The sequence below is a fragment of the Tamandua tetradactyla genome, chromosome 2 (assembly GCF_023851605.1).
Source record: "Tamandua tetradactyla isolate mTamTet1 chromosome 2, mTamTet1.pri, whole genome shotgun sequence".
NCBI classification, from domain to species: Eukaryota; Metazoa; Chordata; class Mammalia; order Pilosa; family Myrmecophagidae; genus Tamandua; species Tamandua tetradactyla.
The window spans coordinates 208,796,846-208,813,697 of record NC_135328.1 but is presented as its reverse complement, the minus strand read 5'-3'; the positions used below and the strand labels follow the sequence as shown (position 1 = coordinate 208,813,697).

Genomic DNA, 16,852 nt, shown 5'->3' with positions numbered 1-16,852 from the left:
TCAGTGGTCCAGAGCAGTTCCGAAACCCGGCCCTGCGTGTGATGCCAGAGCCCGTGGGGTGCCGTGGGCAGGAGACAGTCCCGACCTGAGCAGGGGAAGCAGCTCCTTGACCAACACCCAAATTCTCTACTCACAGAAATCAATTTGCAGGGTCCGGGAGGGTCAGCAGGGGAGTCTGGGGGAGCCAGCAGAGAGGCAGGTGGCTTGTCCCGGGTTCCTGGGGCCTCTGGGGTGGCCAGTCCTTGGCAGGGCCTATGGGAGCCCAGGGCAGAGAGCTCTTGGTGCAGAAAGGGTTTTAAATGTAGTTTAGCCCCCTGGCCAGTCTTGTTGGAGAGCGAGGTGCCAGAGGCCCTTCTGGCCTCTGTTTGTTATGAGGATAAGAGCAGCTCCTGTCCATGTCAGACGCTATCTATCACCTCATCTATTCCTTACCGTAATCCCACAGCTAAGCAAGTGGCGGAGATGGATTTGTAGTTAGCTCGGGGCCCCTGCGCTAGTCTCTGATCTGGAATGAATGCAGGCCTCCGCGCCACTACCTCACCCCAACCCAGGCTCCTATAGGATGCTGAACCCCTACCCTGACTGCACAGGGGGACACTGCCTGGTCAGAAATGTGGCCTTGGCATCCCCACTTCCATGTTCCTAGAGGGTCCTTTTGTGTCGTTGCACCCGCCAGCCTCCTGTCCCCAGCCCCTCACACAGCCTGGCAGGCAGAGGTGCCAGTGAACTTTTGGCTGAGTGGTGGGCAGAATGAATGACTCGTGTCATGAAAGCTGGTGGAGGAGCGCTTGCCCTCTGGGAGGAAACAGGGTGAGCTGGAGCCGCGGAGGGGCTGAGAGATTCACAGCCTGGACACTGGTCTGTGAGTCCCCGGACAGGGTCATGTGGTCTTACTGTGCCTGAGGGCACTCCCGAGTCCCTAGTGCTCCTGGGGTGGCCACGTGGAATACCTGGGGTATTTGGGGACTGAAGCATTGGGTGCCTCCACCCTGCTCTCCTTGGGGCTTTAGTTGAGCTCCTGTGTGGTAGGGAGCAATCAGAGCCCCTCACGCTGAGGCTTGGGATTGGGCGGGGGGTGGGAAACACCTGCCTTCCTCTTCGTCATCCCCTCCGGGCTAACTGGTCCCACTCGCCTGCATTTGGCCCTGCATAACCCAGCTGTCCCGGAAAACCCCAGCTCTTTCCTGCCTTTCTGCCTTTGCCATGGCTGCTTCTGCTGCCTGGCATGGTTCGTCCTTCACCTCCATGGAGCTCTGTTAGGGTTGTACGGAGTCAGACAGATGCGAGTTCAAATCCAGTGTCCACCTCATCCTCCGTGGCCGACTTTGGGCAAGGCACTTCCCTGTTCTGAGCCTCAGCTTCCCCGTCTGTAAAAAGAAGGCCTCCCCTCAGGGTTGGTTCCAGGATGCAAATGCCCTAAGGCTAGGGGGTGAGTGCGCTGGAGTAGTGTAACGCTGATAGTAACTTCCCCAAGAGGTGGGCTTTGTCTCTCCCTCTGTAGATGGGAAGCTGAAGCACAGTCACCATATCATGTAGTGGGTGAACCCTTCCAGCCTCGGGGCTATGGCTGAGAGTTGGGGCCCTTCAGAGATGAGCGCAGGTCAGATCACTGGGCACAGCATGGTAGCTTCCTTACCACCCCTGCCTGGGCACAGGGGGAGGAGGGGCTGGGACAGGCTGGTGGCAATCCCCCCACCATGGGTCCAGTAGCTTCTCCAAGCAGGCTCTAGCTTCCCAGGCAGCAGCCCGCAGGGTCACTGCTCCTCACTCGTCCTGCTTGGGGGTCGTGGATGGGGAGAGTGGAGGAGGGGCCCACCGAGGAGGTGAATGAGGTAACGGCAGTATGTGGGAGTGACCAAGCCTCACCCCTGCCTGCAGCCTGGCAGGGCCTCCTTTCAGAGCCCCCTCCCCTCTCCCCTGTAAAGGGAAAAGGATGTTAAGAGCGTCTGCCACCTCGGGGAAACCCTGAGGAGGAGAGGGGCTGGGCAGGAGTACCACCCAAGGACTCTGCTTCTCAGTACCCCTGTGAGAAGTTACTCAGTCTCTCTAGACCCCCCTTTCCTCATCTGCTCTGGGGATTATACAAGGCAAAAAACGGTGGAATGCTCAGCGTGGGGCCTGGAACATGGTGGTGCGTAGACATCAGCTCTTCTCATTTTGAAGACAATGATTGTGACACCTCAGGCGCGCCAAGGGTCACAGAGACAGGGCGTTCTGGTGGTCAGGCAGCCTGGACTTGGTTTAGTAGTCTGCAAAATGGGATGTTCCTGCCTCAGAGCTGCAGGAATTCTGGGAAGGGAAGTAACATTTATTAAGAACCTACTGTATTGTGTAACGTCGTTTCCTTTACAACCCATTTGACAGGCGAGCAAACAGGCGTGGAGGGTGGGCTTTCTGAGGCCATGCAGCTAGAGGGCATTCCAGAGGGAAATCTTGCTCACACAGAAATAAAGAGCACCAAAAATGACGTGGTCGGGTCTTTTTTGTGGGGATGGGCTGGTCAAGTGCACGTCTTGTACCCCACCCTCTGGGAGGATGCCGTGGCACAGAGGAGCTCTGGTTCCTGATCAGCCCAAGCACCTGGTCTTGTTCCCCTGGACCCCACCTCTTTTTCTGGCTTCTAGGAGTCAGACACAGGTGCCTCTGAAGCCAGAAGCCCTTTCCTTGTGGCCCTCTGTGCATGGGTGGGGGGTAGCCATCCTTCCTCCACCAAGGCTGCCCACTCGGATGCCGGCATCTGCTTCTTGCCCAGTTTCCGGAATATCAGCCAGCACTACCCAGGGACTTCCTAATTGCCTAGACTCCTGTCCCCCTCCGCTCGCCTGAGAAACCAGCCTTCCCTCTCCTTGAACTCCTGGCTCCTCTGCAGCCTCCTGACTTTCAGGGGCTGCCTACTCGGATGCCGGCATCTGCTTCTTGCCCAGTTTTCGGAATATCAGCCAGCACTACCCAGGGACTTCCTAATTGCCTAGACTCCTGTCCCCCTCCGCTCGCCTGAGAAACCAGCCTTCCCTCTCCTTGAACTCCTGGCTCCTCTGCAGCCTCCTGACTTTCAGGAACCCTCCAGGTGTATTTCTCTGGACTTAACTCAGCGGAACTGGGGCCGTTAGATTGATGGAGGTTGGGAGATGGCCCAGGACTGGGTGAGGCACACAGGCTAGTGAGAAGGGTCAGAGAGTGTGGCAACTGAGGACAGGAAGAGGCTTTCCTAATGGGACCTCTGGGCTGGATGGACTTTGGACCCAGAGGGAAGTGGGGCTGATAAGCATTGATTGAAGGGACTGAGAGCCAGGAAGTCACTTGCTCTGCTGAGCAGGGCTGCTGAGGATAGTGGGAAGTACACGCTCTGGACTGCTCTTGGGTGTCCTGGGGTCACTGAGCTCAACCTGCCTGAGGCCTTTGAGGGGCACACCCAGCTTCCAGGAGTGGGGCCTTCTTTGCTCTCTTGCACCTCACCTGGCTGAGCATAGCTGAAAAGAGCTACCTCCTGCTAGTCATGCTGCACAGCGCACTGTTCTGGGAATTTGCCTGCCTATCCAGTCTGGCGGCCGTTTTAAATCTCATCCTTTAGTTTTTATTTGTCAGATTTATATATTCTCCATACCCCCCCTTTTTTATCCTTCAGATTACGCTTACTGGTACTCTTCAATTCTGTGCCCTTCTCCAGACCTCCCTCTCCTGTCTTTTTTTTTCAGTGGACAGGACTCCTTTAGTATTTCTTATAGGGCCACTTGTTGACTAATTGTCTCAGTATTTGTCTTTGAAGATTTTATCTCTCCTTCAGTTAAAAATTATTTTTATTGAGGTATCTTCCCCCCCCCCACAGTCTATCCAAAGTATACAATTAATGGCTCACAATATCATCACATAGTTGCGTATTCACCATGATCACTTTTAGAACATTTGCATCACTCCAGAAAAAGAAATGAAAAGAAAAAAGAAAAAATTCATACACCCCATAACCCTTAATCCTCCCTCTAATTGACCATTAATATTTCAATCTATCCAATTTTTCTTTACCCCTTACCCCCTCTCTATTATTTATTTATTTTTTGCCCTTTTTTTTTTTTTACTCATCTGTTCATACCCTGGATAAAGGGAACATCAGACACAAGGTTTTCACAATCACATGGTCACCTTGTAAAAGTTATATAGTTTCTATAGTTTCAAAACTATATAGTTGTATATAGTTTGAAAATATATACAATCATTTTCAAGAATCAAAGCTACTGGAATACTGTTTAACAGTTTTGGGTACTTCTCTCTAGCCTCTCCAGTACATCATAAACTAAAAGGGGTATCTATACAATGTGTAAGAATAACCCCCAGAATAACCTCTTGACTCAATTTGAAATCTCTCAGCCACTGAAACTTTATTTTTTCTCAGCTGTCTCTTCCCCCTTTTGGTCAGTAAGGCTTTCTCAATCCCATGATGCCAGGTCCCAGCTCATCCCCAGCAGTCCTGTCCCATGTTGCCAGGGAGATTTACACCCCTGGGAGTCATGTCCCCATGTAGAGGGGAGGGTGGTGAGTTCACCTGCTGAGTTGGCTTAGAAAAAGAAGCCACATCTGAGCAATCAAAAGAGGTTCTCTGGGGGTGACTCTTAGGCATAATTATGAGCAAGCTTAGCTTCTCCTTTGTGTCTCCTTCAATTTTGAAGGATGACTTGGCTGGATCAAGAATTCTTGGCTGGAAGCGTTTCTTGTTCAGAGTCTTAGATATATCATATCACTGCCTTCTTGCTTCCATGGTGCCTGCTGAGTAGTCCAAACTCAGTCTTACACGTTTTCCCTTGTATGCAGTGGATCACTTTTCTCATGCTGCTTTCAGGACTTTCTGCTTCCTTCAGCATTTGACTGTTTGATTAGGAAGTGCCTTGGAGTTGGCCTATTTGGATTTATTCAATTTAGAGTTCTTTGGGCCTCTTTGATTTATGTTTTATGTCTTTTATAAGGGTTGGGAAGCTTTCCCTGATTATATTTTCAACTAACCTTCCCAGCCCTTTACTCTTCTCTTCTCTTTTGGGGACACCAATGATATTTAAGTCTGTGTGCCTTTTGTGGTCCATCATTTCCCTAAGATCCAGTTCCATTTTTTCCATCTTTCTTGCCATATGTTCTTTTGTGCATTCTAGTTCAATTGTTCTGTTCTCCAGTTCACTTATTCTTCCTTCTGCTTCTTTAAATCTGCTATTGTGTTGATCTAGTATATTTCTATTTTGGCCTACTATATCTTTCATCTCTGGGAGATTTGCTATTAATCTTCAATTCTTCTTTATACTCTTCTAGTGTCTTCCTGATATCCTTCATTTACTTACTTTTTATAAATATCCTTAAGTAGTTGTTCTGTATTCTGTGTACCCTCCAGTATTTTGATTTGGTTGTTTTGCTGGGCCATTTTTGCCTGGATCTGCACATGCTTTGTGGTTTTCTGTTGTGTTCGGGGCATTTGATTATCTGAATAAGGTTGTTTTGCAAGTTGGTGTCCGTCACTCATCTAAAGTTTTGTATTTACTTCAGTTTTGCATTGCAGATTCCCTCTTGCAATATTGGTTTATCAGTAATTCCCCACCAAATCAAGGCCCAGATCTCAGGTAGGTGGTACAGTTCTACTTGAGGGTTTATTAATAGTTACACAGGTGTATATGGGTAAATCAGTGACAGAATACCTACCCACAAAGCGGGATACCCAGGCTCGATTCCTGGTCCATGCACCACCACCACGTCCCCCCAAAAAACCACACCTCAGCAGTAGGCCCCAAAGTCAGAAAGAGACACCTGAAGATGTATTGGGAATCAATTCTGACTGGTGGTCACAGAAGGGAGTGAAAATTAAAAAAAAAAAGGAAGAAATAGAAAAATAAGAAATAAAAAATAAAAATATAAACATATAAATAAAAAAATAAAGAAAATGCTAATAAAATTTATTTAGACAAACAAAAACCCTAGGCAGATAGGGAGTTTGCCAGACTGCACTTACCACTTCTTCCCAGCAGGCAGTTCTCCTGAGGCACCTCCTCCCCTCAGGCCCAACCTTCCCCCACGGCAGTGGTCAGCTGGGAAGATGGCATGCAGGGTATAGGGGACCTGCTCCCGGCACGCGGGGCTGGGGGAGCTGATGGCAGCACCTGGGGGAGAGATGATTGCAGCTCCCAGCATCCCTCAGATCCGCAGTGCGCTGCACTGACGAGGTAGTTATTCGTGGTGCCTGACTGGGTGACTGCCCCCAGCACCCGGGGGCGTGGCTTTTTGCGGTGGACAGCCAGGCCTGCATCCCGGCTCCCAATATGGGCACTGCTGGCTGTGGAGCCATGCGGAGAGGTTTCCCCAGCCAGCAGCTGGGGCAGGCTGGAGTGGAGGGGTGGTCAGTTCCCTTGGATCTATGCTTCTCCACACGGGGGTGGCCGTTTTTAAAAGGATGATCCCTAAGAGAGGAAGCTCCTGTGACCTCCCACCCAAGCACTCTGCTGGCACTGGTGGCCGCTGTTCACGGGAGCTTGCTTTGTGCTGAGTACCATGTGAAGTGCCTTTGCACATGCCACGTAATCTTCACTTCAGCACAGGGCCTGTACCAGTCCCACCATGCAAGTCTCCACCACGTTAACTCTTACTGCTGGCAAAGCACAGGGCTGGGGATTTGAACTTAGGTCTGGTGATAAATCTCATCTTTTTAACCCCTGTGCTGTTACAGCCTCTCCAGTGCAACAGTGCAAAGGGGGAGTCCCTTCCCCTCCTCAGCCTCAGTTTCCACATCTGTAAATTGAGGCTGACAGCACCATCTGGTAGGTACTTTCTGGCTCCAGCAAGCTATTGTGGTTTTGTAGTTATCATCTTTTAAAAATGAGAGTGGTTATTTTTGTTTTTCCTCATTATTTTGCCTCCTGTACTGAAGACCTGAAAAATCTTGAAAAGTAGAAAGACACGTATATTCATTTCTTAGCTGCTGAAACAAATACCATCTATTGGGTTGGCTTAACATTGGGAATCTATGGGCTCACAGTTTCAGAGGCTAGGAGGTGTGCTTCCTCCCAGGGTTGGTATCCTCTGGCTGGCTGGCAGTCTTGGGGTTCCTTGGCCTTTCTGACACATGGCAACGTGCCTTGTGTCAACTTCTCCAGCTTCTGGTTGCTCAGAAGGACTTCAGCCATCATTCGGTTTGGGCACTCCTTATATGATAACATCTTCAAAGGCCATTTTCACAAATGTGTCACACCCACAGGACCAGAGGTTGGGTCCCAACCATGTCTTTTGAGGGGGACCACGATTCCATCCCCAATTTTCCAAAGAAAAATCTCCTCTAACCTACCACCCAAGCATAGCGCTGTCAGTGTTTTAGTGAATTTTCTTCCAGGTCTTTTCCTCCCTGTACTTTTTCAGAGCATAGCCTGAGTCCTCTTGTGTATGTTCTGTACTCTGCTGGGTAGCTGTTGCTTTTCAGTCTGACTCCCTTTCACTAGCCTGACCACCAGAGACCCTCTGGCAGGCAGGGTCTGGATCTCTTTTCAGAGAGAGGCCCTATTTCAGGGCCATCACTGTGCATTTCTTTTGGACCAAACTCACGCCTTGAAAATTTCCTGACCACGTGTAGTTCAAGGAAGACTTTGAAAAGAAAAGGAAATAGCCAAGTAATTCCTCTGTTTGCTTAGCACTTTCACACCTATTGCCTGGCTCCTGGATTGTAGCACCTGTGAAATGGCCTATGTCCCTTATAGAGCTGATTGCTGGGGCTTGGGGACCAAGGATGTGTTGATGACAGCGATAGGTCAGGGTGTGCCCGGGATCTTTCTAACAGCATTGTGTGCATTTAACTTCAAATACCCTATGAGGTAGATACTTAAAAAATTGTTTTTATTGTGATATATATATATATATATATATATATATATATATATATATATATATATATATATATATATACAAAAGAGCAATAAATTTTTATGTGCATTGTAACAAGCAGTTATAGGACAGATTTCAGAGTTTGGTATGGGTTACAGTTCCACAATTTTTTAGGTTTTTCCTTCTAGCTGCTCCAAGACACTGGAAACTAAAAGAAATATCAATATAATGATTCAGCAGTCATACATATTTGTTAACTCCTACCCAATCTTGAGGGGTATTTGGGCTATACCCATTCTAAGTTTTTCATGTTGGAAGGGGGTATCAGCAATATGGGATGGGAATGGAACTAGTTGATGTTCTGGAGAGGCTGGCCCTTCTGGATTTCAGTACTTATCTGGCCTAGGAACCATCTAGAGGTTGTAGGTTTCTGGAAAGTAATCTTAGTGTGTGAAACTTTTGTAGAATCTTAGATAGAGCCTTAAGTGTTCTTTAGAGTTAACAGGAATGGTTTTGGTTGGGGTTTGGCAAACTGGCAATTAGGAATATCTAGCTTAACTGTGCATTAAAAGTAGCTTCCAGAATAACCTCTTGACTCTATTTAAACTCTTTTAACCACTGATACCTTATTTTGTTACATTTCTTCTTCTTCCCTTTTTGGCCAGGAATGCATTGTTGATCCCTGGGCCAGGCTCAGGCCTGGGAGTCATGTCCCATGTTGCCAGGGAGATTTTCACCCCTGGATGTCATGTCCCACGTAGGGGGGAGTGCAGTGGTTTTCCTTGCAAAGTTGGGTTTAGAGAGAGAGAGCCACATGTGAGCAACAAAAGAGGTTTTCTGGAAGTAACTCTTAGGCATAACTATTGGTAAGCTTAGCTTTTCTGCTGCATAAATAAGCTTCACAAGAGCAAGCCTCAAGATCAAGGACTTGGCCTGTTGACAGGGTTGCTAATGTTTGACACAGTATCAGGAGGTTCCCTTGTGGTAGAGTTTAATAGTTCCATATTTTTTCTCCCATACCTCAAGGGACTTTGCCAATACTTTAAAATTATGAGGTAGGCTCTTTTTTTTTAATTTCATGTTTTTCTTTATTATAGTATTGTGAACTTACAGAAAAATCATACATAAAATACTGAGTTCCTATATACCACTCTATTATTAACACCTTGCATTAGTGTGGTACATTTGTTACAATTCATGAAAGAAAATTTTTATAACTATACTATTAACTATGGTTTCATTTGCAATAGGATTCATTGTTTTTGTTGTACAATCCTATGTTTTTTTAAAAATTTATTTTATTTATTAAACATGCCAACATACAAACATAAACATTCTTACCATATGATCATTCCATGCTATATATATAATCAGTAATTCACAATATCATCACATAGTTGTATATTTATCATCATGATCATTTCTTAGAGTATTTGCATCAATTGAGAAAAAGAAATAAAAAGAAAACAGAAAAAAATTCATACATACCATACCCCTTACCCTTCCCTTTCATTGATCGCATTTCAATCTACTAAATTTATTTTGACATTTGTTCCCCCTATTATTTATTTATTTTTAATTCATATGTTTTACTCATCAGTCAACGAAGTAGATGAAAGGAACATCAGAGACAAGGTTTTCACAATCACACAGTCACATTGCAAAAGCTGTATCATTACACAATCATCTTTAAGAAACATGGCTACTGGAACACTCTATATTTTCAGGCACTTCCCTCTATCCTCGCCATTACACCTTAACTAAAAAGGTGATATCTATTTAATGCATAAAAATGACCTCCAGGATAACCTTTCCACTCTGGAATCTCTCAGCCATTGACATTTTATTTTGTCTCATTTCACTGTTCCCCCTTTCAGTTGAGAAGGTTTTCTCAGTCCCTTGATGCTGAGTCCCAGCTCATTCTAGGATTTCTGTCCCACGTTGTACTAGGAAGGTCCACACCCCTAGGAGTCATGTCCCATGTAGAGAAGGGGAGGGCAGTGAGTTTGCTTGTTGTGTTGGCTGAGAGAGAGAGGCCACATCTGAGCAACAAAAGAGGGTTTCTTTGGGGTGACTCTGAGGCCTAATTTTAAGTAGGCTTAGCCTATCCTTTGCAGGGTTAAGTTTCATATGAACAAACCCCAGGATTGGGGGCTCAGCCTATTGCTTTTGTTGTCCCCTCTGCTTGTGAGAATATCAAGAATTCTCCACTTGGGGAAGTTGAATTTTCCCCCTTTCTCACCATTCCCCCAAAGGGACTTTGCAAATACTTTTTTATTCACAATTCAAATCACTCTGGGATTTATTAGGGCATCATTCTGGACAAACCTACAAAATCTCATGCCCTACTCAAGGTTCCATATACTTATCGTTATATTAGGAACTACACTAGCCAAAATATAAACTTTGTAGAGGTAGATTCTTTTTGATCCCCATTTTTCACATGAGCACACTGAGGCCCCAGGGTAAGGTTAAACTACAAGGTGGTGGAACCCAGGCAGTATCGTTCTAGAGCCTGAACTTTTTCTTAACTGCTGTGCCATGAGGGTCTCTAGTAGTGGTAAGGGGCATCCCTGAGCCATTATCCCCACTCCCTTACCCCCATTCTTCTGGACTTAGTGGCAAGTGCATGCAAAATGGTACCCTAGAGGCTCACTGATTCTGTGGATGAGGGTGAGGCTTGCTGGCCTGTATTCTTGCTCTCTGAGCCCCAAGGATCTTGTGGCCCCAGATTAGCCTGCACCAGAGGCCTCCCAGGTTCCTGCCCTGAAGTCCAGGGCGGCTGTGTGTTAAGAGAGAGAGAGACGAGGCTTTGAGGTCCAGCCCCCTGGTTCGAATCTTAGCGTTGTTACCTTGTCTCCTTGCCTCTGTGACTTTGGACATATCATAATTTTTCTGAACCTCCATTTCTTCATCTGTAAGATGGGGTTTTAGGAGAATTATATGGAACAATGCATACAGAGCTAGGTTGCGTAAAGGGTAGTGTGTCCCTTCCTTTTTAGGGAAAGCCTTGGGCTTGGCACACAGGGCAGGAATCAGTTTCTGATGGGGGAGGAATAAAGGGAGACACCAGACTTTCTGGTCTGGAAAGAATGGATGGTGGATTTTGGCCCCAAGAGGAAGTAGCAGCTTCTTTCATCATTATCAACAAATGGTATTTAAGGAGTGGTTTGCACATGAGGCTGATGAAGTGCCTCCCCTTCCCTGCGATAAAATGGGCCTAAGTTTCTGTGCTGCCCCCTTCCCCAGCTGGGTACAAGTGCCCCCAGGGAAAGGCTGAGCAGACCCACGCAGCTGTTGGGAGCCCACAGATGGGCGGGACCAGCAGGAGCTTGCTGAGGGGTTTGCAGGCATTTTGGGTTGTGTTCCCAAACCCTTTGCTGAAGATAACATTAGTCTTGAGAATTTATGTGTGGGGCTAGAGGTGCAATCACACACTCAGTGGGACCATCTGTAATATCACTCAGGATGAAAATGGCAGCTCTCCAGTTTGACTCAGCAGAGCCATTTCCAGGAATGGGCCCTACAGGTTCACTGGACCCTATGCTCAAGGCTGTATGTGAACAAGATACTGGAAACAGCCAAGGTCTACTGATAGGGGTTGGTTAAATAAATTGTGGTAAAGCTAATAAATACTGTGCAGCCATTACAAAACGAGGTTTATTTCTATATACTGTTATGAAATGATCACTGAAAATTCATTAAGGAAAATAAGCAGTTACAGCACAGTGGGTACAGTTTGCTTCCTTCTGAATGAAATGAGGCATTTATACAGACATACAAATGACCACATACATGGGATAATTCTGGAAGGATTCTTAAGAAAATAGTGGGCCTGGGGGTGGGGGTGGGTTAGGGTAGCTGAGGAGAAGGAAGACTTGCTTTTCATTGTGTGCACTTTTGTCTTGTTTGACTATCAAGAGGCACAAGAGCATAATGGTTACTTAATTAGCATAGGCTCTGGAGCCCCAGGGCCTGGGTTTGAGCCCCAGTTCTGCCACTTATTAGCTATGTGATCTAGGGCAAGTTACTTAACCTTTCTGGGCCTCATTTTTCCCATCTATGATTTGAATATGATGTGTTAAATATTCGTAAAGTGCTTAGAACAATGTCTGAGATATAGTACGTGCTGTATAAATGTTTGTTGTCGTTAGTATTTCCATTTACGTGGATATGCTTTAATTTAAAAGCTAATAAATAAACACAAAGATTTTAGGAAGGGGAAAGAAAAAAGACACACAGGCAGTGTGTGGCAGGATAGATTAGATTTGAGGGAAGACCAGGGGACAGACCCTCACTCAGAATTAGGGGCAGGGGTGGCAGTAGGGAGTGGGGAGAACTCTCCCTGACTGCTTGGCAGAGGTCATCTGGCAAGGTTGGCTGCAGGGCCCAGGAAGCCCACAGAGACACTGCCCCTTGATTGCGTGAGACCCCACCGCGAGGTGAGGGTGGTGGCTGCCTCCAGCGTAAAAACTGTGTGCTCTCAGTTTCACCACGGGCCTCCTGCAGGTCTTTGCTTCACCTCCACCCATGTGCCAAAGCCCAGCCCTGTGCCAGCTGGCTAATCCTGTGGAGCAGGATAAGGAGAGACAAAGAGAGAGTGGCCTTTAGCGGGGCCAAAGGAGGGGGCTGATGAGAGCAGCCAGCTCCGAGGGAGTCCTTGGCCACTACGCAGCAGGAGGAAGTGTCCAGCCACGTCCACAATGGCTTGTGTGTGATCCAGCCCCTGGATCCGGGGCCTGTGCACAATCCTGGTCTCTGGGCAGGAGTGTCACCCAAAGCCAGAGGGGAGATGGGGGTGTGGGTTCTGGCTGGACCCAGCAGGATTCTGGGAGTCCCATGGCATTGGGCGAGAGAAAGGCTTGGTGGCAGCTGCGACTTTCAGGCAGGATGGGAGTTCAGCTCTGCAGCTGCAGGTTTTTCTGCGGGTTAATGATTTATGTAGGGTGGAGGCCGGGCCTTCCTGGGGCTGTCCTGTGCTCTGGGAGGTGCTGGGAAAAGGAGTGTAGGAACTGGTGGGCTGGAGAGCCCAGGTTATGGGCCAGTAGCCCCTCTCTATGGCTGAAACTTCAAACTTGAGCTCTAACTGGATTTCTGGCCTTTTCACAGGAGAGCGGCTGGGACAGTGCTGGACTGAGCCGGACCTTGTCTGATGGCTTCCTCCAACCCTCCACAGCCTGCCAACGGTACCGTACCCCCAGGTACTTCCTGCTCCTGCTTGTTTTTCCTCGGAAGGGGTCACGGTGGCTACCGGGGAGTGGGAGGACACTAACTTTGGAGCCAGGCTGACCTGGCTGTGATTCCTGGCTCTGCTGGCCGTTGGGCAAGAGGCTTTGCCCCTCTGCCTTAGCTTCTCTGCCTTTAAAATGTCCTCAGAGAGTAGGCTCTGGACAAGGGTTGATTCTTTATTTTTCTCCCCTAAGATCCCCTGCAGAGATGAGCAGAGCCAGCTTGGGGGCTGAAGCTTATGAATTGAGGTTGGGGAACTGAGGTTTGGGGTCTCGGGTCATCCATCTCCTTCCACTGAGGTTGCATTGTCTATCAATGTAGGGGTGCAGATTTAGCAAAAAGAGAAAAATATATACTTATACTCAAAAATTATTTGTTGTTTATTTGAAATTCAAATTCAGCTCATTGTCCTATGTTTTATCTGGCAGTCTTAGCAGTGGGGCCTCAGAGACACTGCCGTGGAAAATCCAGGCCTCACCCACCTGGCCTCTGCTTCCCCTCCTCTTGCCGACCTTTAGGGGAGGCAGAAGGGCAGAGTGGTTAGAAATGAGGGCTTCATCACCAGCCTGATCTGAGTTTAATCCTGGCCCTGCCACTTATACTGTGATCTTCAATGACTTAATGTCTCTGTGGCTCGGTTTCATCATCCATAAAAGTGGGGTAGTAATAGCACCCTTTCCCGTGTTGTCGCAAGGCTTAAATATATGTGTGGCAATCAATCAATGAATGGGAGGTATTATCATCGTAGGGTGTTGGCAGGACAGAATGGGCAGAGTGGGTAGAGCTGAGGTGAGTCATTTCCTCCAGAGGGTGGGATCTGTATAGAGGACCTGCCTTCTCCGTGGCAGTGGGTGGTGATGGGTGGCTTTCTGGGGTCCCCTACCTCCTGAGCTCCCTTGGTTGGCTCTCCTGAAGGCTAGGCATGTCCAGGAACATCAGAGACATGAGTGGTCTGCTCCCGTCACCCCACCTGTCCAGATGGTTGGGAGGGGCTCACTCAGCTCAGCTCTCAATTACCCAGGCGTGGGCCTCCTGAATTTCCCTTTGATAAGAAGCCGTGTCTTACTGCCTGGGTCTAAAGATCTCAGGAGTGGATGGAGTGCTGCTTTTGGGGATGGGCTCTTGGAGACAAAGGCATTTCCTGACTCATGATTGTCTCCTTGGGTCCCAGGCTGCCCCCGCTCTGGCTCCTGCTCCCTTTCTCCTACCCACCAAGTGGCCAAACCTGGACAGGGAGGATGAAGATTTTTTATAATCAAATCAGTTCCATTCCATCAACATTTGATGGACACTGATTATTCCAGCTCTATCTAATTTTCCTGGCTAGCATCACCTGGCTGTTTGTCACTTTCTGATTCTCTGAGAGCTTTCCCTTGCCATATCTAATAAAATTCAAATTCCTGAGTACAGGATTCCCTCAAACACCCTTTCAAATGTCTCATGACCCTCTTTGTCCTTGCTCACATCTTCAGCCCCACTGGGCTACTTGCTGTTCTCTGCTTCTGCCATTACCTCCTCCTGGAATACCTTCCCTCCATCTGAACCTGTCAAACGTTTGCTCATCCTTTAAGGCTCTAATTTACAACTGCTTCCTGCCCAAGTAATCCCCAAAGTTCCACTGAGCACACAGCCCCCTCCTCTCTTGCACCTCCATGCGGTGGCTGGAGTTTTATGTCTTTAGCCATATATTGGCCTCTGCTGCCTGGCAATGAGCTCCTTGACACCCATGGCCGTATCTCATTTTCCCCTGAACCTCCTGGCACAGAGGCTGCCAGGAACTGCTGATTGGCATGTGAATACCTGTTCTCATGTATAACTTAAGCTATTTGTACTTTCAAAAGGAAAGTTACAAAGTGACCTGAGCCCCCTGGACACAGCCTATGGGGTTGTCACCTGGGGCTGGGCCTGTCCTGTGAGTGGGAAAGGACTGCCCATCTCACCCAGGGCCCAGGTCTGTGTTATGACTCAAGGCTGTAATGCTGCTGCTGATAAACAGAATCATTGTCATAAGAAGGGCTAACATTTAGTGAGCACTTTATTTCTCGCCAGGTACTTTATGTGTGTTAATTCATTCCATCAATGATGCTGTGAGCTCATATCTATTATTATCCTCATTTTACGGATGAGGAAACTGAAGCTTCCGGGGGTGAAATAACTTGACCCTCATACAGCTAGTAAATGGGGGAGATGGAGTCTTAGCCCAGGTGGGCTGATACTAAAACCTCAGCCACTGTAATGATGCCATCCAGGTGTAAAGGCAATGTCCCTGCCCCTGCAAGCATCTCCCACCCCCACCCCACCTGCCCAGCAGATTCATTGTTCAAGCGCAAAGGGCCCTGAAGGGTTAAGAGCCCTTAAATCAGGATGGGCAGGTATTTGACACTGCCTCCCCCCACCACTCCCCCAAATTGTGAGTAGTGACTTGTGGCCATTTATTCCAGTATTTTTTTTTTTTGAAACTGCGGGATACTCATTTAATGAATTCCCCCCTCCACTGCTCCAGTATCCCATCTTTACCCCCAAACAAGACATTAAATAATAATTTATGTATTCATTTCTTTAGAGAATTAGGTAAACCTCATATTACGAAACCAAGGCCAAAACATTTTTGCAGAATTAGAGCGTGTTAAAGAAAGCAATCACGATTGAACTGGGCTGGACTTCACTGTGGAGATTGTGTTCTCCCAAATAGCCTACGATTCAGGAAGCTTACATCCTCCGAAGTGTGGGGAAACAAGAAATGCATTTTCTTCTGCTGTCAGTCATTGAAGAAGAAATTTTCTCTCTTGATATACCAACGCTATTTCCTTTTTGCTGCTCTTTTCTCTTCTCTTTTTCTTGTTTTCCCTTTTCCACAGAGCTTCTTTAGTCACAGTTGCTCATCTCTCAAGTCTTGATGCTCATCTCTGTAGAGGCCATGAAAACGGGGTATCCCCATGAGGGCAAAATAAGTGTTGTGATTTGGATACCAGTCATAAGTCTCCTTCCTCTTAGTCAAAGGCTGTTCACTAAGCAGTTCCACTACTTTCATGGATTTGGAATCAGTGGGTCTGGCAGTTTCACTGAATAGCTGGGCACTCAGACGAATCATGCACAAGGCATATTCTCAAAGTGAAGACATTTCTTGAGCAGCAAGGAACAAAAGTCTCTGTCCCTGACCTTGTCTCCTACATGCCAGTTTCCTGGAAAGGAAGGTTCCTGTCCTATTCCAGTATTTGTCAAACTTAAAAAACACACACACAACCCATAATAAGAAACGACATTTTACACGATGACAGGGAGTGTATGTGTGTGTTCACCACGTGCTTATTAGGTGCCTACTATAGGCTTGGCAGTGTTCTGGATGTTGAAAGTATAACACCGAATGAAGCCGATGAAAACACCTGCCCTCATGAGGCTTTTCTCTAGGGGGAGACAGACCACATAAATAAGTAAGACATACAGCATGTCCCATGCCAGTGAGTGCCAATGACAGCAATAAAGTAGGCAAGGCTTAGAGGGAGAGCTGTGTGTGCAGTGGTGAAAAGGAGGATCATGGCAGCTTCGCTGGGAAATGGAAAGACCTGAAGGAGGGAGAGGCCCAGGAATGGAAATTACAATGTTGGGAACACGCCTGGCACATTCAAGGAATGGCAGGGAGACCAGTGCGGCTGGGTGGAGGGAGCAAGGGGACAGCAGGAGAGGATTCTGTACACACATCATGTATCTATATCTGTGTATTTATGTAGAGCTATAAAAGGGGCAAAAGCAGTGTCAAATGTGATCTCAAATGTTATTTTACTAATAG

General features: G+C 47.5%; 1 protein-coding gene and 1 pseudogene across 15 annotated transcripts in view; one reads left to right on the top strand and one right to left on the bottom strand.

Moving 5' to 3' along the window:
- Positions 1–16,852, top strand: part of ARHGEF10L (Rho guanine nucleotide exchange factor 10 like) — a 234,397-nt gene that overhangs the window by 109,096 nt on the left and 108,449 nt on the right. For 6 of the 15 annotated variants that reach the window (XM_077151097.1, XM_077151096.1, XM_077151093.1 and 3 more), the window contains exon 1: positions 12,811–13,037. In XM_077151097.1, coding sequence (XP_077007212.1) covers positions 12,989–13,037 — 49 coding nt within the window. In that variant the 5' untranslated portion in view covers positions 12,811–12,988. Of the gene's footprint in view, positions 1–12,435; positions 12,753–12,810; positions 13,038–16,852 lie in introns of those variants that run through there. The other 9 variants (XM_077151086.1, XM_077151090.1, XM_077151087.1 and 6 more) reach the window with 4 other exon arrangements.
- On the bottom strand, positions 15,866–16,186 carry LOC143674837 (small ribosomal subunit protein mS33 pseudogene; annotated as a pseudogene).